General features: G+C 57.7%; 1 protein-coding gene across 1 annotated transcript in view; it reads right to left on the bottom strand.

Moving 5' to 3' along the window:
* Positions 1-23,860, bottom strand: part of SF1 (splicing factor 1) — a 27,771-nt gene continuing 3,911 nt past the window's right edge. Inside the window, 12 exon segments of the mRNA XM_090129696.1 lie at positions 1-274; positions 276-409; positions 1,463-1,627; positions 3,261-3,320; positions 5,318-5,555; positions 7,315-7,474; positions 8,779-8,886; positions 9,703-9,818; positions 12,213-12,396; positions 15,906-15,995; positions 16,913-17,065; positions 18,370-18,445. Coding sequence (XP_089985822.1) covers positions 38-274; positions 276-409; positions 1,463-1,627; positions 3,261-3,320; positions 5,318-5,555; positions 7,315-7,474; positions 8,779-8,886; positions 9,703-9,818; positions 12,213-12,396; positions 15,906-15,995; positions 16,913-17,065; positions 18,370-18,445 — 1,721 coding nt within the window. The 3' untranslated portion in view covers positions 1-37.

The raw sequence follows: 23,860 nt of genomic DNA on the forward strand, positions 1-23,860 counted from the left end.
TCTCCCCAGGTCACGGCGCGTCCCCCCCCCGGCGGCGTCAGTTCTGGGGGGGGGGCGGGGGGGGCGCGGGGGGCATGGCGAACGGGGGCAGCGCCGGGACCCCCATCCCCATCATGGTGACGAAATTAGAAGGGTCCATGGGGGGGGGCGGGGGGGGCGGCGGCGGGGCGTACATCAGCCCCCCTGAGCCAGGAGGGGGGGGGGGCGGCGGGGGGGCCCCGGGGGGCAGAGGAGGTTGGACCCCTGGGGGTAAAGGCACCATGGAGGGGCTGCCTTGCAGAGGGGGGGGGGGGGGCCCCCGAAGAAGCCGCCCCCCCCCCCGGAGGGCCCCCCCCCGGTGGGCCCCCCCCCCCCTGCTGCTGCCAGGGCGGGAGGGAGGCGGTGCCAGCGCTCGTGGTGGTCGTCGTATCTGTGGGGGGGGGCGATGAAAAAGGGGGGGTTAATTTGGGGGGGGACAAAGGGAGGCTCCAACACCCTGCTGTATTACTGGGGGGGCTGCAGTGTGGACCCCCCCCCCCAAATTGCGTTTAATGGGGGTCCACAATGTGCCCCCCCCAGCCAAAACATTGAGATGGAGGAATGGGGGGAGGTTAATTTGGGGGGGGGGGATGAGAAAGGGGGGTTAATTTGGGGGGGGGGGGCGAGGGGAGGCTCCAACACCCTGCTGTGTTATTGGGGGGGGCTGCAGTGTGCCTCCCCCCCCCCCAGTTGCATTTCATGGGGGTCCACAATGTGCCCCCCCCCAGCCAAAACATTGAGATGGAGGAAGGGAGGGGGCACTGAATGGGGGATGTCACTAAACGGGGGGGCTCCCAAAGGAATGGGGGGGGGGGTCACTAAATGGGGGGGTGCAAAACATTGGGGGGGCACTAAATGGGGGGGGTCACTAAATGGGGGGGGATGACACCCGAAATAATGGAGGGATCACCGTTGGGGGGGGGCACTAAATGGAGGATGTCACTAAATGGGGGGGGTGGTCCTAAAGGAATGGGAGGGTCACTAAATTGGGGGGGGGGCAAAGGAATGGGGGGGTGTCACTAAATGGGGGGGGTCCCAAAGGAATGGGGGGGGCACTAAATTGGGAGGGGGTCCCAAAGGAATGGGGGGGGCACTAAATGGGGGGGGGCAAAGGAATGGGGGGGTGTCACTAAATGGGGGGGGTCCCAAAGGAATTGGGGGGGGGAACTAAATGGGGGGGGTCCCAAAGGAACGGGGGGGGGGTCACTAAATGGGGGGGGGGGGGGGACTAAATAGGGGGGGTCACTAAATGGGGGGGGGGACGACACCTGAAACAATGGAGGGATCACCGTTGGGGGGGGGGCACTGAATGGGGGATGTCACTAAACGGGGGGGGGGGGGAGGTAAAGGAATGGGGGCTGTCACTAAATGGGGGGGCTCCCAAAGGAACGGGGGAGGTCACTAAATGGGGGGGGGGTCATTAAATTGGGGGGGGGTCACTCACTTTGCTGCCATGGCAAGGGCGTGCTGGAGGGCAGGCTGCTGCTGCTGGGGGGGGGCGGCGGCTGCTGCTGCTGCCAGGGGGGGAGCGGCCCGGAGGGGGGGGGCGGCTGCCCACCGGGAGGGGGGGGCGGCGGCGGCATCAAACCCAGCGGCGGCGGCATCATACCTGGGGGGGGGGGAAATGGGGGGGTCACGGGGGGGGCAGGAGGGAGATTTGGGGGAGGGGTTGGGGGAGGGGATGGGGGGAAATGGGGGGGGCAGGAAGGAGATTTGGGGGAGGGGGGAAATGGGGGCATGGGGGGGGGCAGGAAGGAGATTTGGGGGAGGGGTTGGGGGAGGGGGGAAGGGGGAAATGGGGGGGTCACGTGGGGGGGCAGGAGGGAGATTTGGGGGAGGGGGTGGGGGAGGGGGGGGGGGAATGGGGGGAGGCGGGGGGGGCACGAAGGAGATTTGGGGGAGGGGGTGGGGGGAAATGGGGGGGGGCACGGGGGGGGCAGGAGGGAGATTTGGGGGAGGGGTTGGGGGAGGGGGGGGGAAATGGGGGGAGGCAGGGGGGGGGCACGAAGGAGATTTGGGGGAGGGGGTGGGGGGAAATGGGGGGGGGCACGGGGGGGGCAGGAGGGAGATTTGGGGGAGGGGTTGGGGGAGGGGGGGGGAAATGGGGGGAGGCAGGGGGGGGGCACGAAGGAGATTTGGGGGAGGGGGTGGGGGGAAATGGGGGGGGGCACGGGGGGGGCAGGAGGGAGATTTGGGGGAGGGGTTGGAGGAGGGGGTGGGGGGAAATGGGGGGGTCATGGGGGGGGGCACGAAGGAGATTTGGGGGAGGGGGTGGGGGGAAATGGGGGGGGTCACGGGGGGGGCAGGAGGGAAATGGGTGGGGGGGACGGGGGGGGGCGTGAAGATTTGGGGGAAAATGGGAGAATAATGGGGGGGGGGCTTGAAGGAGATTTGGGGGAGGGTTTGGGGGAGGGGGTGGGGGGAAATGGGGGGGTCACAGGGGGGGCAGGAAGGAGATTTGGGGGAGGGTTTAGGGGAGGGGATGGGGGGAAATGGGGGGGGGGTCGCGGGGGGGGGCAGGAAGGAGATTTGGGGGAGGGTTTGGGGGAGGGGGTGGGGGGAAATGGGGGGGTCACGGGGGGGGCAGGAAGGAGATTTGAGGGAGGGTTTGGGGGAGGGGGTGGGGGAAAGGGGGGGGTCACGGGGGGGGCAGGATGGAAATGGGTGGGGGGGACGGGGGGGGCGTGAAGATTTGGGAGAAGGTTTGGGGGGAAATGGGGGAATAATAGGGGGGGGGCTTGAAGGAGATTTGGGGGAGGGTTTAGGGGAGGGGGAAAATGGGGGGGGGGTCATAGGGGGGGAGATTTGGGGGAAGGTTTGGGGGAGAGGGGAAATGGGGGGGTTATGGGGGCCTTGAAGATTTGGGGAAGGTTTGGGGGGGGTGGGGAAATGGGGTGGGCACAGGGGGGGCTTGAAGGAGATTTGGGGGAGGGTTTGGGGGAGGGGGGAAATGGGGGGGGCACGGGGGGGCTTGAAGATTTGGGGGAAGGTTTGGGGGAGGGGGGAAATGGGGGGGGCATTTGGGGGTGGGGGGTGATAAAGGGGGCTATGGGGGGGGCAGGGGGGAGATTGGAGGGGGGTGAGAAGAACTATGGGGGGTCTGGGGGGCAGTTTGGGGGGGTGGGGTTTTGGGGGGGGGTCCAGGGGGCTGTTGATGTTATGGGAGGGTAATTTAATGGGGGGGGGGGGGGGGCAGATGGGGTATTTTGGGGGGGGGGTCCGTGGGGGGGAGGGGGGGTCACCTTTTCCTTGGTGCAGCCGATAGACCCCAGAGCCCACAGGCGAATTTCCCAGGTACTGATCTTGAGGGAAGAGAGACCGGGGCCTTAGCGAGGGGGGGCACAGCCCGGACCCCCCCTCAATTTCCACCCCCAACCCTCATCCCCCTCCCCCCCCAATATAACCCCCCCATTTCCACCCCCAGCTCTCGTATCTCCCCCTTTTTTCTCCCCCCCCCAAACCCCCTTCTCCCCCCGCAGACCCCGTTTTCCTCCCCCCCCTCCTCCTCAGACCCCCCCAAACCCCTTCCTCGCCCCCAGCCCCATTTCCCCACCCCCCCCACTTCCTCTTCCATCTCCCTCACTTCCTCTCTACCTCCTCTCCATCTCCCCCCCACTTCCTCTCCACTTCCCCCCCAATTCCCACCCATTTCCTCCCCATTTCCCTTTTTTCCCCCCTTCCCTCCCCACTTCCTGTCCCCCCCCCATTTCTCCCCCAGCCCCCATTTTCCCCATTTCCCCCCCTATTTCCCCCCCTATATCCCCCATTTCCCCCCCCACATCCCTCATTTTCCCCCCCACCCCCCCATATCCCCCATTTCCACCCATTTCCACCCCCACCCCCCACAGCCCCCCCAGTATCCATTTCCCCCCCCCATATCCCTCATTTTCCCCCGCATTTCCCCCCCATATCCCCCATTTTCCCCCCCATATCCATTTCCCCCCCGTATCTCCCATTTTCCCCCCCATTCCCCCCCATATCCATTTCCCCCCCATATCCATTTCCCCCCCCATCTCTCATTTTCCCTCCGCATTTCCCCCCATATCCCCCCCATATCCCTCATTTTCCCCCCACATCCCCCCCAGTATCCATTCCCCCCCCATATCCCTCATTTTCCCCCGCATTTCCCCCCATATCCCCCCCATATCCCTCATTTTCCCCCACATTTCCCCCCCATATCACTCATTTTCACCCCCATATCCATTTCCCCCCCCATATCCCTCATTTTCCTCTGCATTTCCCCCCATTTTCCCCATTTCCCCTCCATTTCCCCCCATATCCCCCATTTTCCCCCCTATTCCCCCCCATATCCCCCATTTCCCCCACATATCCCCCATTTTCCCCATATCCCCCATTTTCCCCATTTCCCCCCCTATTTCCCGCCTATATCCCCCATTTCCCCCCCCACTCCACCCCATATCCCCCATTTCCACCCATTTCCACCCCCACCCCCCATATCCCCCCCCAGTATCCATTCCCCCCCCCCATATCCCTCATTTTCCCCCGCATTTCCCCCCATATCCCCCCCATATCCCTCATTTTCCCCCGCATTTCCCCCCATATCCCCCCCATATCCCTCATTTTCCCCCCACATCCCCCCCCCAGTATCCATTTCCCCCCCATGTCCCTCATTTTCCCCCCCATATCCATTTCCCCCCCCATATCTCCCATTTTCCCCCCCATTTCCCCCCAGTATCCATTTCCCCCCCCATATCCCTCATTTTCCCCCCACATCCCCCCCCCAGTATCCATTTCCCCCCCCATATCCCCCATTTCCCCCCCATATCCATTTCCCCCCCCCATATCTCCCATTTTCCCCCCCATTTCCCCCCAGTATCCATTTCCCCCCCCATATCCCTCATTTTCCCCCCACATCCCCCCCCCAGTATCCATTTCCCCCCCCATATCCATTTCCCCCCCCCATATCTCCCATTTTCCCCCCACATCCCCCCCCCAGTATCCATTTCCCCCCAGTATCCATTTCCCCCCAGTATCCATTTCCCCCCCCCATATCTCCCATTTTCCCCCGCAATCCCCCCCATATCCCCCCCATATCCCTCATTTTCCCCCGCAATCCCCCCCATATCCCTCATTTTCCCCCCACATCCCCCCCCAGTATCCATTTCCCCCCCATATCCCCCATTTCCCCCCCCATATCCATTTCCCCCCCCATATCCCTCATTTTCCCCCCACATCCCCCCCCAGTATCCATTTCCCCCCCCATATCCCCATTCCCCCCCCTCCCCAAGCCCCAATTCCCCCCCCCAAATCCCGCCCCCCCAGCCCAGATTGTACGTACCCATGTGGTGGGGCCCGGGGTGGGTTGGGGGATGGGGTCCCTGCCCCATGGGGGGGTGGTGGGGCTGCATCCACGGGGGGGGCCCGTTGGGGTTGTGCTGCATGGGGTGCCCCCCCCCGTGCCCCCCCATAGCGGCCATGGGGTGGGGGAAGCTGTGAGGCCCCCCCGGCCCACCCCCGTGCATCCCATGGTACGGGCGGCCCTCCGATGGCGTCGAGTTCATCCAGGGGGGGCGGCTCTGAGGGGGGGGGGGGGGGGGGGGTAATTAGGTTAATTAGAAGGTTAATTAGGCATGGGGGGGGTGTTAAATTATGGGGGGGGCTGCGTGTGGGGCAATGGGGTGAGGATGGGGGGGGATTTTAGGGTGAGAATGAAGGGTTTTTTTGGGGGGGGGGTGTCAACGCAGAGGGATTTGGGGGTGAAATTGAGCAGATTTGGGGTCTTTTTTTTGGGGGGGGGATTTTGGGGTGAGACTGAGCAGATTTGGTTTTTTTGGGGGGGGTCACCGCAGAGGGATTTTGGGGTGAGATGGGTCTCACCGGGGGGGCTGCCCCCCTTTGATGCTGTGCCGTGGACAGGGGGCTGTTGGTGTTATGAGGTGGATATGGGATGGATGTAGGGAGCTGTTAGTGTTATGGGGTGGATATGGGATGGATGCAGGGGGCTGTTGGTGTTATGGGGTGGATATGAGACATATGGGATGGATGGAGGAGGATGGGGTGGATATGGGGTGAACGCAGGGGGCTGTTGGTGTTACAGGGGGGTTATTTAATGGGGGGGGTCTCACCGGGGGGGGCTGCCCCCCCTTTGACGCTGTGCTGTGCACAGGGGGCTGGATATGGGATGGAAGAAGGGGGGCTGCTGGCGTTATGGGGTGGATATGGGGTGGATGTAGCGGACTGCTGGTGTTATGGGGGGGTTATTTAATGGGGGGGTCTCACCGGGGGGGGCTGCCCCCCCAGCACTGTGCTGTGGACAGGGGGCTGTTGGTGTTATGGGGTGGCTATAGAGTGGATGTAGGGAGCTGCTGGCATTATGGGGTGGATATGGGGTAGATGTAGGGGGCTGTTGGTGTTATAGGGGGGTTATTTAATGGGGGGGGTCTCACCGGGGGGGGCTGCCCCCCCTGGCGCTGTGCTGTGGACAGGGGGCTGTTGGTGTTATGGGATGGATATGAGATATATGGGATGGATGGAGGGGGATGGGGTGGATATGGGGTGAACGCAGGGGGCTGTTGGTGTTATGGGGTGGCTATAGAGTGGATGTAGGGAGCTGCTGGTGTTACAGGGTGGATATGAGACATATGGGATGGATGGAGGGGGATGGGGTGGATATGGGGTGAACGCAGGGGGCTGTTGGTGTTACAGGGGGGTTATTTAATAGGGGGGGTCTCACCGGGGAGGGCTGCCCCCCCTGGCGCTGTGCTGTGGACAGGGGGCTGTTGGTGTTATGGGGTGGATATGGGATGGGTGTAGGGAGCTGCTGGTGTTAAGGGATGGATGCAGGGGGCTGTTGGTGTTATGGGGTGGATATGGGGTGGATGTAGGGAGCTGTTGGTGTTATGGGGTGGATATGAAACATATGGGATGGATGGAGGAGGATGGGGTGGATATGGGGTGAACGCAGGGGGCTGTTGGTGTTACAGGGGGGTTATTTAATGGGGGGGGTCTCACCTGGGGGGGGCTGCCCCCCCTTTGACGCTGTGCCGTGGACAGGGGGGTGTTGGTGTTATGGGGTGGATATGGGATGGGTGTAGGGAGCTGCTGGTGTTAAGGGATGGATGCAGGGGGCTGTTGGTGTTATGGGGTGGATATGGGGTGGATGTAGGGAGCTGTTGGTGTTATGGGGTGGATATGGGATGGATGTAGGGAGCTGTTGGTGTTATGGGGTGGATATGAGACATATGGGATGGATGGAGGGGGATGGGGTGAATATGGGGTGAATGCAGGGGGCTGTTGGTGTTATAGGGGGGTTATTTAATGGGGGGGGGGTCTCACCGGGGGGGGCTGCCCCCCCTGGCGCTGTGCCGTGGACAGGGGGCTGTTGGTGTGGGCTGCGTTGGGCGCTGAGACGGGCGCCTCCCCCAACTCGGCCATGAGAGAAAGGTACTCCTTGTCCATCCGCGCCTTGTCCTGAGCTGACTGCGGGTCACCCGGCCTGAGCGGAACACGGGGGGGTCAGGGGGGGCGTGAAGAGTGGGGGGGGGGTATAGCAATGGGGGGGCATTGGGGGAGGGGGGGGCACAGAAATGGGGGACCGGATGGGTCAACAAAGCGCAGCAGTGAAGGGGGACACAGAGCGGGGATGTCATGAGGGGGGGGGGCAACAGAGGGGGTCATAATCCCCCCGCCCCCCCCCCCCAGAATGTCCCCCAACCCCATAACCCCCCCATTCTGCTCCCCCCCCCCCCCCCATCTGGTGAACTGGCAGTCAGATACAATGTATTTGGCCCCTCCATAACCCCTCCCCCCATGAGACCCCATAACCCCCTCCCCATGACCCCATGACCCCCCATAGCCCCCCCATGATGCCCCCCCCATGATCCCATAACCCCCCATAGTCCCCCCATGATCCCCTCCCCATGACCCCCCCACCATTGTTCCCCATTGTCTCCCAATTGTGCCCCCCCCCCAACCTGGTGAACTTACTGATGAAAGTGATGTGCCCAACCCCCCCATGACCCCATAACCCCCTCCACAACCCTAAACAGCCCCCCCACAACCCCATAACCCCAAACAGCCCCCCCCATGACCCCATGACCCCCCCATAACCCCCCCCACGACCCTATAAACTCCCATAGCCCCCCCCCACGACCCCCCCGCCAGTTGTGCCCCCCCCCCACCTGGCGAACTTGCAGTCAGAGGCGATGTGCCCGGTTTCCCCATGACCCCATAACCCCCCACGACCCCATAACCCCCCATAGCCCCTCCATGACCCCCCCCCACGACCCCATAACCCCTCATAGCCCCCCCACGACCCCCCCCCCCACCAGTTGTGCCCCCCCCCACCTGGCGAACTTGCAGTCGGAGGCGATGTGCCCGGCTTCCCCATGACCCCATAACCCCCCATAGCCCCCCCACGACCGCATAACCCCTCATAGCCCCCCCCCCATGACCCCCCCCCCCCAGTTGTGCCCCCCCCCACCTGGCGAACTTGCAGTCGGAGGCGATGCACCCAGCTCTCCCATGACCCCATAACCCCTCCATGACCCCCCCCAATGACCCCATAACCCCTGTCACCCCCCCCCCCCACGACCCCATAACCCCTCATAGCCCCCCCACGACCCCCCCCCCCAGTTGTGGCCCCCCCCCACCTGGCGAACTTGCAGTCGGAGGCGATGTGCCCAGTTTCCCCATGACCCCATAACCCCCGTCGCCCCCCCCACGACCTCATAACCCCTCACAGCCCCCCCACGACCCCCCCCACATGACCCCCCCCCCCAAATTGTGCCCCCCCCCCACCTGGCGAACTTGCAGTCGGAGGCGATGTGCCCGGCCCCCCCGCACTTGGTGCACACCGTGGTGTTGGTGATGCTGCGCGTCTCTGTGCTCTGCCACGGCCGCAGGATCCTGCCGGCAATTAGCGGGGCGGTAATTAGCGGGGGGGCATTAATTAGCCGGGGGGGGGCATTAATTAGGGATATTTGTTTGGGGTGGTGTTTATTTGGGGGGGGGATAAAGGAAGCGCAGGGGGAGATGGAAGCGGTGCAGTGGGGTTTTGTTGGGGGGATTTGGGGTGAGGCTGGGGTTTTATTGGGGCTTTATTGGGGTTGGGGCTTTATTGGGGTTTTGTTGGGGTTGGGGCTTTATTGGGGTTTTGTTGGGGTTGGGGTTTTGTTGGGGTTGGGGCTTTATCGCTGAGCTCTGACCCCATATGGGGCGGTTACGGGGTCCCACACTGGGTGTCATCCTCGTGCAGGATCCCAGTATCTCATGGGGTGTTATGGGGCAGTTATGGGGTCCCACACTGGTTGTTGACCTCGCGCAGGATCCCAGTGAACCGTGGGGTGCTATGGGGTGGTTATGGGGCAGATATGGGGTGGTTACAGGGCAGATATGGGGCAGCTATGGGGCCCCGCACTGATTGTCGTCCTCACGCAGGGTGCCATTGAGCCATAGGGTGCTATGGGGTGAATATGGGGCAGTTATGGGGTGGATATGGGGTCCCACACTGGTTGTTGTCCTTGCACAGGGTCCCAATGAGCCATGGGGTGCTATGGGGCAGTTATGGGGTGGTTATGGGGCGGATATGGGGTGTTATGGGGTGGCCATGGGGCCCCGCACCGGTTGTCATCCTTGCGCAGGGTGCCGTTGAGCCATGGGGTGGTTATGGGGTGGTTATGGGGCGGATATGGGGTGTTATGGGGTGGCCATGGGGCCCCGCACCGGTTGTCGTCCTCGCGCAGGGTGCCGTTGAGCCGCGCCAGCTCCCTGAGCTGCATCTTGCGCAGGTCGTTCTGATCCTCGGGGGTCTCGATGCCTTGCTTCAGGATGTTCCGGATCTGCGCCCGCACGTCCAGCCGTGACCCACGGACCCCCACCCCCCCACAGACCCCCACCCACCCCCCAAAAGCCCCCAGCCCCGCCGCACCCCTCACAGCCACCCGAGGCCCCCCCACGGACCCCCCGCAACCCTTCCTTCGTGTCCCTCCCAGAGCTCCCTGGGACCCCAAAACCCCCTCAAATCCCCCCCCAGGACACCAAAACCCCCTCAAATGCCTCCCCCCAAGAGCCCCAAATCCCCTCAAATCCCCCCCCAGGACCCCCAAACCCCCTCAAATGCCCCCACCCCAGGACCCTCAACCCCTGCAGGGACCCCCTAGGCCTCCTTTAACGCCCACCAGGACCCCCACAACTCCTCCTCAACACCCCCCAGACCCCCTTTAATGACCCCCAGGACCCCCACAACTCTTCCTCAATGCCCCCCAGGACCCCTGCAACCCCTCAATTCCCCCAGGACCTCTTCAACCATTCCTCAACGCCCCCAGACTCCCTTTAATGCCCCCCAGGACCCCCCAACTCCTCCTCAACGCCCCCCAAGACCCCTTCAATGCCCCCCAGGACCCCTGCAACTCCTCCTCAACACCCCCCAGGACCCCTTTAATGCCCCCCAGACGACCTTTAATGTCCCCCAGGCCCCCACAACTCTTCCTCAATGCCCCCCAGGACCCCTGCAACCCCTCAATTCCCCCAGGACCTCTTCAACCATTCCTCAACGCCCCCAGACTCCCTTTAATGCCCCCCAGGACCCCCCAACTCCTCCTCAACGCCCCACAAGACCCCTTCAATGCCCCCCAGGATCCCAGATCCCCCGCAACTCCTCCTCAACGCCTCCCTGGACCCCTTCAACACCCTCCAGGCCCCCTTTAACGGCCCCCAGGCCCCCCCACAATTCCTCCTCAATGCCCCCAAGGCCCACTTTAACACCCCCCAGGTCCCCCAGGACCCCCCACAACTCCTCCTCAATGCCCCCCAGGACCCCCACAACTCCTCCTCAACGCCCCCAAGCCCCCTTCAACACCCCCCAGGGCCCCTTTAATACCCCCTAGGCCCCCTTCAACACCCCCCAGACTCCCTTTAACGTCCCCCAGGACCCCCACAACTCCTCAACGCCCCCCAGGTCCCCTACAACTCCTCCTCAATTTCCCCCAGGACCCCTGCAACTCCTCCTCAATGCCCCCCAGGACCCCCACAACTCCTCCTCAACACCCCCAAGCCCCCTTCAAAACCCCCCAGGGCCCCTCTAACGCCCCCCAGGCCCCCTTCAACACCCCCCAGACTTCCTTTAACGTCCCCCAGGACCCCTTTAATGCCCCCAAGGCCCCCCGCAACTCCTCAATGCCCCCCAGGCCCCCAACAACTCCTCCTCAATGCCCCCCAGGACCCCCACAACTCCTCCTCAATGCCCCCCAGGACCCCCACAACTCCTCCTCAATGCCCCCCAGGACCCCCTTCAACACCCCCCAGGGCCCCTCTAACGCCCCTCAGGACCCCTTCAACACCCCCCAGACTCCCTTTAATGCCCCCCAGGACCCCCACAACTCCTCCTCAACACCCCCAAGCCCCCTTCAACACCCCCCAGGGCCCCTTTAACACCCCCTAGGACCCCTTCAACACCCCCAGACTCCCTTTAACGCCCCCCAGGACCCCCACAACTCCTCCTCAACACCCCCAAACCCCCTTCAACACCCCCCAGGGCCCCTCTAACGCCCCTCAGGGCCCCTTCAACACCCCCCAGACTCCCTTTAACGTCCCCCAGGACCCCCGCAACTCCTCCTCAACGCCCCCCAGGCCCTTTTTAACGCCCCCCATGCCCCCTTTAACACCCCCCAGGACCCCTTCAACACCCCCCAGACTCCCTTTAACGTCCCCCAGGACCCCTGCAACTCCTCCTCAATGCCCCCCAGGACCCCTTTAACACCCCCAAGGCTCCCTGCAACTCCTCAACGCCCCCCAGGACCCCCGCAACTCCTCCTCATTTCCCCCAGGACCCCCACAACTCCTCAACACCCCTCAGGACCTCTTTAATGCCCCCCAGGACCCCTGCAACTCCTCCTCAACGCCCCCCTGGACCCCCAGAACTCCTCCTCAACACCCCCAAACCCCTTTCAACACCCCCCAGGCCCCCTTCAACACCCCCCAGACTCCCTTTAACATCCCCCAGGACCCCCGCAACTCCTCCTCAACACCCCCAAACCCCCTTCAAAACCCCCCAGGGCCCCTCTAACGCCCCCCAGGGCCCCTTCAACACCCCCCAGACTCCCTTTAACGCCCCCCAGGACCCCCGCAACTCCTCCTCAATGCCCCCCAGGCCCTTTTTAACACCCCCCATGCCCCCCAGGCCCCCTTTAACGCCCCCCAGGCCCCCTTTAACACCCCCCCAGGACCCCCCCCACCTGCTCCACGGCCTTCTTGACGTTCTCCATGGTGTTGGCAGTCACCAGGGCGTGCAGAGGTTCGTCCTCCCCCGGCAGCATCTGCCCGTCCTTGCGGCCCACCTTGCCCTCCTTGACGGAGCCCTTCCCACGGATCATGATCTTGGCGTTGCATTCCTTCTCTATATTCTTCAGGGTGTTCCCTCTGCGTGTGGGGAGGGGGGTTTGGGGTCAGAGCTGTGCTCCTGAGGGTTGGGGGGATTTGGGGGGGGGGTCCCGGCCTCAAAGCGTCACCCTGCAGCGAGTGATGGCTGCAGTGTGGGGCTGAAGGGAGGGGTTGTAGGAATCCCTTTATGTGACCCCAAAATGAGGCCCCCCCTCCCCCCGACACAGAAGGGTCGACGCAGTGATCCCCACTGCTCTGAAGCTTGGGTGCAAAAAATGGCCCCCAAATGACCCTAAAAGAGGATGGGAAAAGTCCGTGCAGTGACACCAAAATGAGGAGCAAAGCATCCCAACGTGACCCCAAAACAGGAGCAAAATGCTCCTTTCATGACCCCAAAACGAGGAGCAAAATGCTCCTTTAATGACCCCAAAATGACCCCAAAACAGGACCAAAATGCTCCTTTAATGACCCCGTAGTGACCCCAAAACAGGACAAAAACGCTCCTTTCATGACCCCAAAATGACCCTAAAACAGGACCAAAATGCTCCTTTCATGACCCCAAAACGAGGAGCAAAATGCTCCTGTAATGACCCCAACATAACCCTGAAACAGGAGCAAAATCCTTTTAATGACCCCAAAACGACCCCAAAACAAGGAGCAAAATGTTCCTGTAATGACCCCAAAACGATCCCAAAACAGGACCAAAATGCTCCTTTCATGACCCCAAAACGAGCCCCAAAACAAAGAGCAAAATTTTCCTTCAATGACCCCAAAATGACCCCAAAGCAAGAACCAAAATGCTCCTGTAATGACCCCAAAATGACCCCAAAAGAGGACCAAAATGCTCCTTTCATGACCCCAAAATGACCCCAAAACAGGACCAAAATGCTCCTTTCATGACCCCAAAATGACCCCAAAACAGGACCAAAATGCTCCTTTCATGACCCCAAAATGACCCCAAAACGAGGAGCAAAATGCTCTTTTAATGACCCCAAAATGACCCCAAAGCAAGGACCAAAATGCTCCTTTAATGACCCCAAAGCGACCCCAAAACAAGGAGCAAAATGTTCCTGTAATGACCCCAAAATGACCCCAAAACGATCCCAAAATGCTCCTGTAATGACCCCAAAATGACCCCAAATGGGGATGCAGTGTCTCGTTAGAATGACCCTGAAGCGACCCCAAAATTTGGGACCCAAACATTTCTTTATAAAGACCTGAAAATACCCCAAAAAGAGAGACCCAAATGTTCCTTTAGAATGACCCAAAACGACCCCAAAAATGGGGACCCAGATGTCCCACTGTTATGTCCCAAAACAACCCCAAACTTTGGGACCCAAATATCCCTGTATAATGACCTAAATGACCCCAAAGATGGGGACCCAAATGTCCCTTTATAGTGACCCAAAACAACCCCAAAAATGGGGACCCAAAATCCCCATGTAATGACCCAGAATGACCCCAAAATTTGGGACCCAAATGTCCCTTTACAATGACCTGAAGTGACCCCAAAAACAGGGACCCCCCCCCATAGCAGCGCCCCCACTCCACCAGCCCCCCCCTTCCCATAGTAGCCCCCTCCCAACGCAGTGCCCCCCCCACTGCAACGACCCCCCCCAATTGCAGCGACCCCCCCATTACAGCAACGCCCCCCAAATTGCAGCGACCCCCCCAATTCCAGTGACCCCCCCAATTGCAGCGACCCCCCCAATACAGCAACGCCCCCTGAATTGCAGTGACCCCTCCCAACTGCAGCGACCCCCCCAAATTGCAGTGCCCACCCCCAATTGCAGTGCCCACCCCCAATTGCAGCGGCCCACCCCCAATTGCAGCGGCCCACCCCCAAATTGCAGCGGCCCACCCCCAAATTGCAGCAGCCCTCCAATTGCAGCGACCCCCCCTATAACAGCAAACCCCCCCAAATTGCAGTGCCCCCCCATAACAGCGACCCCCCCAAACTGCAGTGCCCACCCCCAACTGCAGCGACCCCCCCCAAATTGCAGTGCCCACCCCCAATTGCAGCGACCCCCCCGAATTGAAGCGACCCCCCCAACTGCAGCGACCCCAATTACAGCGACCCCCCCGAACTGAAGCGACCCCCCCATAACAGCAACACCCCCCAAATTACAGTGCCCACCCCCAATTGCAGAGACCCTCCCATTACAGCAACGCCCCCAAATTGCAGTGACCCCCCCAATTCCAGTGACCCCCCCCAAATTGCAGTGCCCACCCCCAAATTGCAGCAGCCCTCCAATTGCAGCGCCCACCCCCAATTGCAGCGACCCCCCCTATAACAGCAAACCCCCCCAAATTGCAGTGCCCCCCCATAACAGCGACCCCCCCAAACTGCAGTGCCCACCCCCAACTGCAGCGACCCCCCCCAAATTGCAGTGCCCACCCCCAATTGCAGCGACCCCCCCGAATTGAAGCGACCCCCCCAACTGCAGCGACCCCAATTACAGCGACCCCCCCGAACTGAAGCGACCCCCCCATAACAGCAACACCCCCCAAATTACAGTGCCCACCCCCAATTGCAGAGACCCTCCCATTACAGCAACGCCCCCAAATTGCAGTGACCCCCCCAATTCCAGTGACCCCCCCCAAATTGCAGTGCCCACCCCCAAATTGCAGCAGCCCTCCAATTGCAGCGCCCACCCCCAATTGCAGCGACCCCCCCTATAACAGCAAACCCCCCCAAATTGCAGTGCCCCCCCATAACAGCGACCCCCCCAAACTGCAGTGCCCACCCCCAACTGCAGCGACCCCCATAACAGCGACCCCCATAACAGCAACGCCCCCCAAACTGCAGCGACCCCCCCGAATTGAAGCGACCCCAATTACAGCGACCCCCCCGAATTGAAGCGACCCCCCCATAACAGCAACACCCCCCAAATTGCAGTGCCCACTCCCAACTGCAGCGACCCCCCTCCAATTGCAGCGACCCCCCCCATTACAGCGCGCCCCCCCAAACTGCAGTGCCCACCCCCAACTGCAGCAACCCCCATTACAGCAACGCCCCCTGAACTGCAGCGACCCCCCCCAACTGCAGCAACCCCCCCCCAAATTGCAGTGCCCACCCCCAACTGCAGCGACCCCCATTACACCAACGCCCCCCAAATTGCAGCGACCCCCCCAATTGCAGCGACCCCCCCAAATTGCAGTGCCCACCCCCAACTGCAGTGATGCCCCCCAAATTGTAGTGCCCCCCAACTGCAGTGACCCCCCCCAACTGCAGCGACCCCCATTACACCAACACCCCCCAAATTGCAGAGACCCCCCCAATTGCAGCGACCCCCCCAATTGCAGTGCCCACCCCCAATTGCAGAGACCCCCCCCATTACAGCAACGCCCCCCGAATTGAAGTGACCCCCCCCAACTGCAGCGACCCCCCCCCAAATTGCAGCGACCCCCATTACATCAACACCTGCCAAATTGCAGTGCTCACTCCCAATTGCAGCAGCCCCCCCCCCCAAATTGCAGCGACCCCCATTACAGCAACCCCCCCCCCCCAAATTGCAGCCCCCCCCCCCAATTGCAGCGCCCCCCACCTGGGCCCGATGAGCAGCCCCACAAAGTTGATCTCTGGATACTCGTCCTGTGGGATCATCACTTTGTCACTGACGCGGGTTGCGGGCGGCCTGGGGGGGAGGGGGGAAAAAAGGGGGGGGGGTCAGCCCTTCACAACCCCCCCGGAACCCCAAAACCCCCCCTCTAAGCGACCCCATAACTCCCATAGAATCTCTAAGCCCCCACCCAGACCCCCGTAACACCCCAACCCCCCCCCGACCCTCTAAATCCCCCAACCCCCCCCCCCCGACCCCCCCAGCTCCGCCATAATCACCCCAGACCCCCCCTCAAACCCCCCTCTAAGCCCCCCCAGAACTGCCTCTAAGCACCTTCAGACCCCCAGAATCCCCCCACATCCCCACTAAGCCGCCCTTGTCCCCCACAGCTCCCCCAAAACTCCCTTCATGCCCTTCCAAGACCCCCCATAACCCCCCCATACAGACCCCAGCCCCTTTGACCCCCCCCCAGACCCCAAAAACCTCCCCCAGACCCCCACAGCTCCCCCATAATCACCCCAGCCTCCCCAAGACCCCCACCAAACCCCCCCATACAGCTCCCAAATCCCCCCCAGACCCCCAAATCTCCCCACACACCCCCCAAATCCCCCCTAGACACCCCCAACCCCCTCCCAGACCTCCACAACCTCCCCATAAACCCCCCAAATCCCCCCCATACACCCCCAAATCCCCCCTATATACCCCCCAGACCCCCACAACCTCCCCACACACCCCCCAAATCCCCCCAGACACCCCCAACCCCCTCCCAGACCCCCACAACCTCCCCACACACCCCCCAAATCCCCCCAGACCCCCACAACCTCCCTACACACCCCCCAAATCCCCCCCATACACCCCCACCCCCTCCCAGACCCCCACAACCTCCCCACACACCCCCCCAAATCCCCCCATACATCCCCCAACCCCTTCCCAGACCTCCACAACCTCCCCAATAACCCCCCAAATCCCCCCCCAAAACCCCCCCATCTCACTTGTAGTCAGCGGGGGGCTTGAAGTCGGGGTTCAGAGCCACCATCTCGGTGATGAGGTTGTGCCTCTCCTCCTCCAGCTTCTTCCTGGTGCGGAACTCACGCGTGTTCAGCCTCTTCCCCTCGCTGTTATAAATGGGCTCCGGGGAGGGAGACCTGAGGGGGGGGGTCGTGAGGGGGGGGGGGGGGATGGGGGGTCACCCCAAAGCCCCCCATACCCAGAGCGCCCCCCCCCCCCCCTCCATCCTCCCCATAAGCCCCTTTTTATCCCTCCCCCTTTCACCCGTCCCCCCACCCCCCCGTTTACCCCCTTTATCCCCCCCCCCCCTTCACTCAGGGTCCCCCATCAGCACTATGGGGATTTGGGGGGGGGGGGGAGGAGGGTAAGGTGAGGGGGGGGGGGGCAAGGGGGGAGGTCCTCCCCCCCCCCCCCTCCACCCCCTCCCTCCCTTCTCCCTTCAGTTGGGTTAAGAAAAACCCCGACCCAATTTGGTTGCTAATTAATTATAACCCGTGATTCTCCTCCTCCTCCTCCTCCTCCTGGCGAGGATTTTTTTTTTTTTTTTTTTTTTGGGTGAGGAAACGGAGCTTTTGGCCGACCCCCCAAAAAAAATAAAAAATTAGAAGCCAAAAAAAAAAAAAAAAAAAATTAACCATAATCGTAAGAATCGCTAATTATCGGAATCAGAAGAGTTAAAAATCAATCGAAGCGACAAAAAAAAAAATAAAAACGAGGGAATAAAAATGGTGAAAAAATCACATAAAGGGGGGGGGGGGAAGGGGGGGGGGGAAAGGGGAGGAGAAAAAATGCAAAGGGTTAAAAATGCTCGTTAAAAATGATGGTTAAAAAAAGAGATTTTGGGTTATTGCTGCGGAGTGAAGGAGCCGAGCGGAGCGGAGCCGTCCTCGGGGAGCTGTCGGCGCGCAAACAGACTCGTTAGGGCGCGCTCGTTAGCGCTAATTACCCCCCCCCCAATGGCTAATTAGCGGCGAGCTCGTTAACGAACAACCCCCCCCCCCACCCCACCACCCCGCTCCCTCTTTCAACCCCAATGATCCCCGCTAACTTCGGCCCTGTGGCGCTGCAGGAGCAAGGAGGGGTTAATTAATTGGGGGCTCCTTCGTTAGCGGGGCGCTCATTAACGCCGCGCTCAGCTCCGCCCCCCCAACCCCCTCTCCCCCCCCACCACCACCACCACACTCCCCTCCCCCGCCCCTCCCCCCCTTCCCCTCCCCCCCACACTCCTCCGGCACCATTTTGGGGTCGTTTCAGGGTTTTTTTTTTAGGACTTTGGTTCTTTTTTTCTCCTTATCAAAGCGCCGGGGGTGGGGGAGGGGAAGAAGGGTGAGGGGGGTGGGGGAGGGGAAGAGGGGGAGAGGAGGTGGGGGGGGGGGGGGGGGGAGAGGCGACGTTGACCAAAATCGTTACTTTTGAGCCCAAAAAAGGGGCGGTTCCCGACCTGTCCTCAGGGTTAGGGGGGATGCCCAGGTCTCCCGTGCGCAGTTTGCGGGTCAGGTCTTCTATCTGCAGTTGCACTGGAAGAAACCAGGTTAGGAAAAAGAAATAAAGCAGCGAAAACGGAGGAAACCAACCCAAAAATGAAGGGGGAGGGGGGGGGAAGGGGGGAAGAGAGGCGGCCCCGCAGCGCGGCTGGGGGGATGGGGGGGGCGGCAAGGGGACGTTTGGGGGCTTTTTGGGGTCGTTTTGGGGTCGTTTTGGGGCCTTTGGGGGGCAGCGGTGCTGCAGCAATGGGGGCAGCACAGCCCCGAATTGGGAACTTGGGGAAAGCCACCACAAAGTGCCCGATTCGGACGTTTCTGACCCCAAAATCAATCGCACAGACCCCAGTTTGGACTTTTCTGACACAAATGCCATCATAAAAATCCCGAATTTGGACTTTTCTGACCCAAATCCCATCACAGAAACCCGAATTTGGACTTTTCTGATCCAAATGCCATCATAAAAATCCCGAATTTGGACTTTTCTGACCCAAATTCCATCACAGAAACCCAAATTTGGACTTTTCTGATCCAAATGCCATCATAAAAATCCCAACTTTGGACTTTTCTGATCCAAATGCCATCATAAAAATCCCGAATTTGGACTTTTCTGATCCAAATCCCATCACAAAACCCCCAAATTTGGACTTTTCCGACCCAAATTCCATCACAAAACACCCAAATTTGGACTCTTCTGACCCCAAAATCAATCACAGAGATCCAAATTTGGACTTTTCTGACCCAAATCTTGTTACAAAGACCCCAATTTTCGACTATTCTGACCCAAACCCCGCCATACAAATCCCAAATTTGGACTTTCCCGACCCAAATCCCATCACAAAAACCCCAAATTTGGCCTTTCTGACCCAAATCCCATCACAAAAATCCCAAATTTTAAACCTTTCTGACACAAATCTCGTCACAAAGACACAAAATTTGGACTTTTCAGACCAAATCCCATCACAAAAATCCCAATTTTAAGGATTTCTGACCCAAACCCCATCAAAGATACCCAAATTTGTACTTTTCAGACCAAATCCCATCACAAAACCCCCAAATTTGGACTTTTCCGACCCAAATCACATCACAGAAACCCCCAAATTTGGACTTTTCCGACCCAAATTCCATCACAGAAACCCAAATTTGGACTTTTCTGACCCAAAGGCCATCATAAAAATCCCGAATTTGGACTTTTCTGATCCAAATCCCATCATAAAAATCCCAACTTTAGACTTTTCTGGCCCAAATCCCATCACAAAACCCCCAAATTTGGACTTTTCCAACTCGTATTCCATCACAGAGACTCAAATTTGGTCTTTTCTGGCCCAAATCCAAACACAAAAACCCCAAATTTGGACTTTTCTGACCCAAATGCCATCATACAAATCCCAAATTTGGACTTTTCTGACCCAAATCCCATCACAGAGACTCAAATTTGGACTTTTCTGACCCAAATCCCATCACAAAAATCCCAATTTTAAAGATTTCTGACCCAAATCCCATCTCAGAGACCCAAATTTGGACTTCTGTAACCCAAACCCCATCATAAAAATTGCAAATTTGGACTTTTCTGACCCCAAAATCAATCACAGAGACCCCAAATTTGGACCTTCCTGACCCAAATCCCATCACAAAACCCACAAATTTGGACTTTTCCGACCCTAATTCCACCACAGAAACCCCAAACTTGGCCTTTCTGACCCAAATCCCATCATAAAAATCCCAAATTTGGACTTTTCTGACCCCAAAATCAATGACAGAGACGCAAACTTGGACTTTTCTGACCCAAATCCCATCATAAAAATCCCAAATTTGGACTTTTCTGACCCAAATCCCATCACAAAACACCCAAGTTTGGATTTTCCCAACTCGTATTCCATCACAGAGACCCCAAATTTGGACCTTCCTGACCCAAATACCACCACAAAACCCCAAACTTGGCCTTTCTGACCCAAACCCCATCATAAAAATCCCAAATTTGGACTTTTCTGACCCAAATCCCATCACAAAACCCCCAAATTTGGCCTTTCTGACCCAAACCCCATCACAAAGACATGAAATTTGGACTTTTCAGACCAAATCCCATCACAAAAAACCTAAATTTGGACTTTCCTGACCCAAAACCCATCAAAGATACCCAAATTTGGACTTTTCTGATCCACACCACATCACAAAACCCTCAAGTTTGGACTTTACCGACCCAAATCCAATAAGAAAAACCCCAAACTTGGACTTTTCTGACCCCAAAATCAATCACAGAGACCCAAATGTGGACTTTTCTGACCCAAAAACCCTCACCAAGACCCAAATTTGGACCTCCCTGACCCAAATCCCATCACAAAACCCCCAAATTTGGACTTTTCCGACCCAAATCCCATCACAGAAACCCAAATCTGGACTTTTCTGACCCAAATCCCATCACAAAACCCCCAAATTTGGACTTTTCCGACCCAAATTCCATCACAGAAACCCCCAAATTTGGACTTTTCCGACCCAAATTCCATCACAAAAAACCCAAATTTGGCCTTTCTGACCCAAATCCCATCACAAAAATCCCAAGTTTTAAACCTTTCTAACACAAATCCCATCACAAAGACACAAAATTTGGACTTTTCAGACCAAATCCCATCACAAGAAATCCCAAATTTGGCCTTTCCGACCCAAATCCCATCACAAAAACCCCAAATTTTAAACCTTCCTGACACAAATCTCATCACACATACACAAAATTTGGACTTTTCAGACCAAATCCCATCACAAAAAATCCCAAATTTGGCCTTTCCGACCCAAATCCCATCACAAAAAATCCCAAATTTGGGCCTTCCTGACCAAATCCCATTACGAAGACCCAAATTTGGGCTTCCCTGACCCCAAAATCCATCACAAAGACCCAAATTTTCACCTTCCTGACCCGACTCCCATCACAAAAACAGCAATTTTCAGCCTGACACAAATCTTGTTAAGAAAACCCCAAATTTGAATTTTTCTCACCCAAATCCCATCACAAAACCCCCAGTTTTGGGTTTTTCTCACCCAAATCCCATCTCAAAACCCCCCATTTTAAACCTTTCTGACTCCAATCCCATCACAAAAATCCCAAATCTGGACTTTCTGACCCAAATGCCATCAGAAGGCTCCACTTTTTACCTTCCTGACCCAAATCCCATCACAAAAATCACAATTTTAAGCCTTTCTGACCCAAATCTAATCACAAAGACCCCAAATCTGGACTTTTCTCACCCAAATCCTATCACAAAAACCCCAATTTTTACCTTCCTGACCTGAATTCCATCACAAAGACCCAAATTTGGACTTTTCTCACCCAAATCTTGTTACAAAGGCCCTGATTTTCAACTATTCTGACTCAAATCCCATCACAAAAACCCCAAATTTGGACTTTTCCGACCCAAATCCCACCACAAAGACCCCAAATCTCCATTTTTTGAGATGAAAACAAGCACCAAAAAGATCCAAACTTGGTTTTTTTTGACAGTTTTGAGCCACAAAGTTCCTTTTTGTCCTGCAATGAACACTGCAAGCACCCAAATTCGGACTTTTTTGGCCCAAAACCAAAGAGGAAAACCGAATATTGACTTTTCTGGCCCCAAACTGATCACAAGGATCCCAAATTTCACTTCCTTTTGTCCTCAATCCCATTAAAAAAGCCCTAATATCGATTTTTTGCACCAAACTCAACAGCAGAAAGACCCAAATTTTGGACTTTTTGACCCAAACTGAGCAGCAAAAAGCCCCAAATTTTGCTTTTCTGTCGTTCATTTTTGAGTCAAAAACCCCCAATTTGGAATTTTCTACACTAAAAAAAACCCCACAAACTCCCAAATTTGGACCCTTTTGCACCAAAATGGCTCAGAAAGACCCATATTTGGAACTTTTAGACCCAAAATGAGGATCACAAAAACCCTAATTTTCCACTTTTTGACCCAGAATAAACCAGAAAAATCCAAATTTCTTTTTTTTTTGAGTCAAAATGGGTGCAAAAAAATCCAAACTTGGGGTTTTTCTCCTTCACTTTGACTCCAAAAATCCCAATTTTCTCCTGCAATCAACACCAAAAACCCCAAATTGTGACTTTTTGGGTCAAAAAAAACCTCAGAAACTCCCAATTTTTCCACTTTTTGCAGCTAAACGAATCAGAAAAACCCAAATTTCCCTTTTTTTGAGCCAAAAAAAGTTTTGGGAAGACCCAAATTTGGGCCTTTTTTGCACCAAAATGGATCCGCGAGACCCAAATCCACAACTTTTTGCCCCAAAATCTGGGACTTCCACCCCTGGGAGCCCCAAAACTCAGCTTTTTGGCCCCGAAAAGAACCCAAAAATGCACTTTTTTCACCCCCAAATTCTGGGCATTTGACCCCAAAAAGAACCCCTAAAATCGCACTTTTTTTCACCCCCAAATTCCGAACGTTTGGCCCCAAAAGGAGCCCCGTTCTCCAGACCCCAAAATCCCCCTTTTTCACCCCAAAAATCACCCCGTGCCGCCCCGCCCCGCCGCGCTGCCCCCAAACCTTCCATTTTTCGCACCAAAATGCCCCAAACTTTGAGTTTTTCGCACCAAACCAGCTCCTCTTTTCCTCCCTACGGCCGGGGAGCGGCGCTGGACCCAAAACGGGCCTTTTTGGCCCCAAACCGAGCGCCGCTTTGGCTGCTATGGGATAAAGGCACAGTTATGCACAGTTGAACCAAACTTTGCGTTTTTCACACCAAAATTCGCAGGGACGGAGGCGGAGCTGGGCAGCGTTTCACCAAATCTCCACTTTTTCACACCAAAACCGGCTGTTTTTTTCTTTTTTTTTTTGCTCCATCGGCTGCAATCGGAGCACGGCGGCCTTTTGCCCAAATCTGCCTTTTTTCACACCAAAATCAAGGGTTATTATTATCGTTATTATGATTATTTTTAATCTCCACGGTGTAGAAACGCAGCAAAAGGAGCCGGGAACCAAACTTGGCTTTTTTCACACCAAAATTTGCCCCTAGAAATGACCTTTGCGCAGGGGCGACGCAGCCCCAAAATCCCACTTTTTCACACCAAAATTTCCCTCTGTGTAAACAAAACCATTGCAGCAAAAACAAAACTTTTCACACCAAAATTCTGTCCTGGAACGCAGCCCCAAAATCGGAGTTTTTCACACCAAAATTTCTTTCTGTATGAACACAATGATCGCAGCGTCACGCGGCCCCAAAATCGGAGTTTTTCGCACCAAAATTTCCTTCTGGATAAATGGAATCGTTGCAGCGTAACGCAGCCCCCGAAATCGGACTTTTTCACACCAAAATTTCACACCTTTTGGGTAAAATCATTGCAATGAAACGGCCCCAAACTTGGAGCTTTTCACCCCAAAATCCTGTTCTGTGGAAACGAAATGGTAGCAGCGTAACACAGCCCCCAAAATCAGACTTTTTCACACCAAACCTTCTCGCTCTATAGAGCCA

This window comes from Phasianus colchicus, chromosome 37 (assembly GCF_987193195.1).
Source record: "Phasianus colchicus chromosome 37, bPhaCol1.hap1.1, whole genome shotgun sequence".
Lineage (NCBI taxonomy): Eukaryota > Metazoa > Chordata > Aves > Galliformes > Phasianidae > Phasianus > Phasianus colchicus.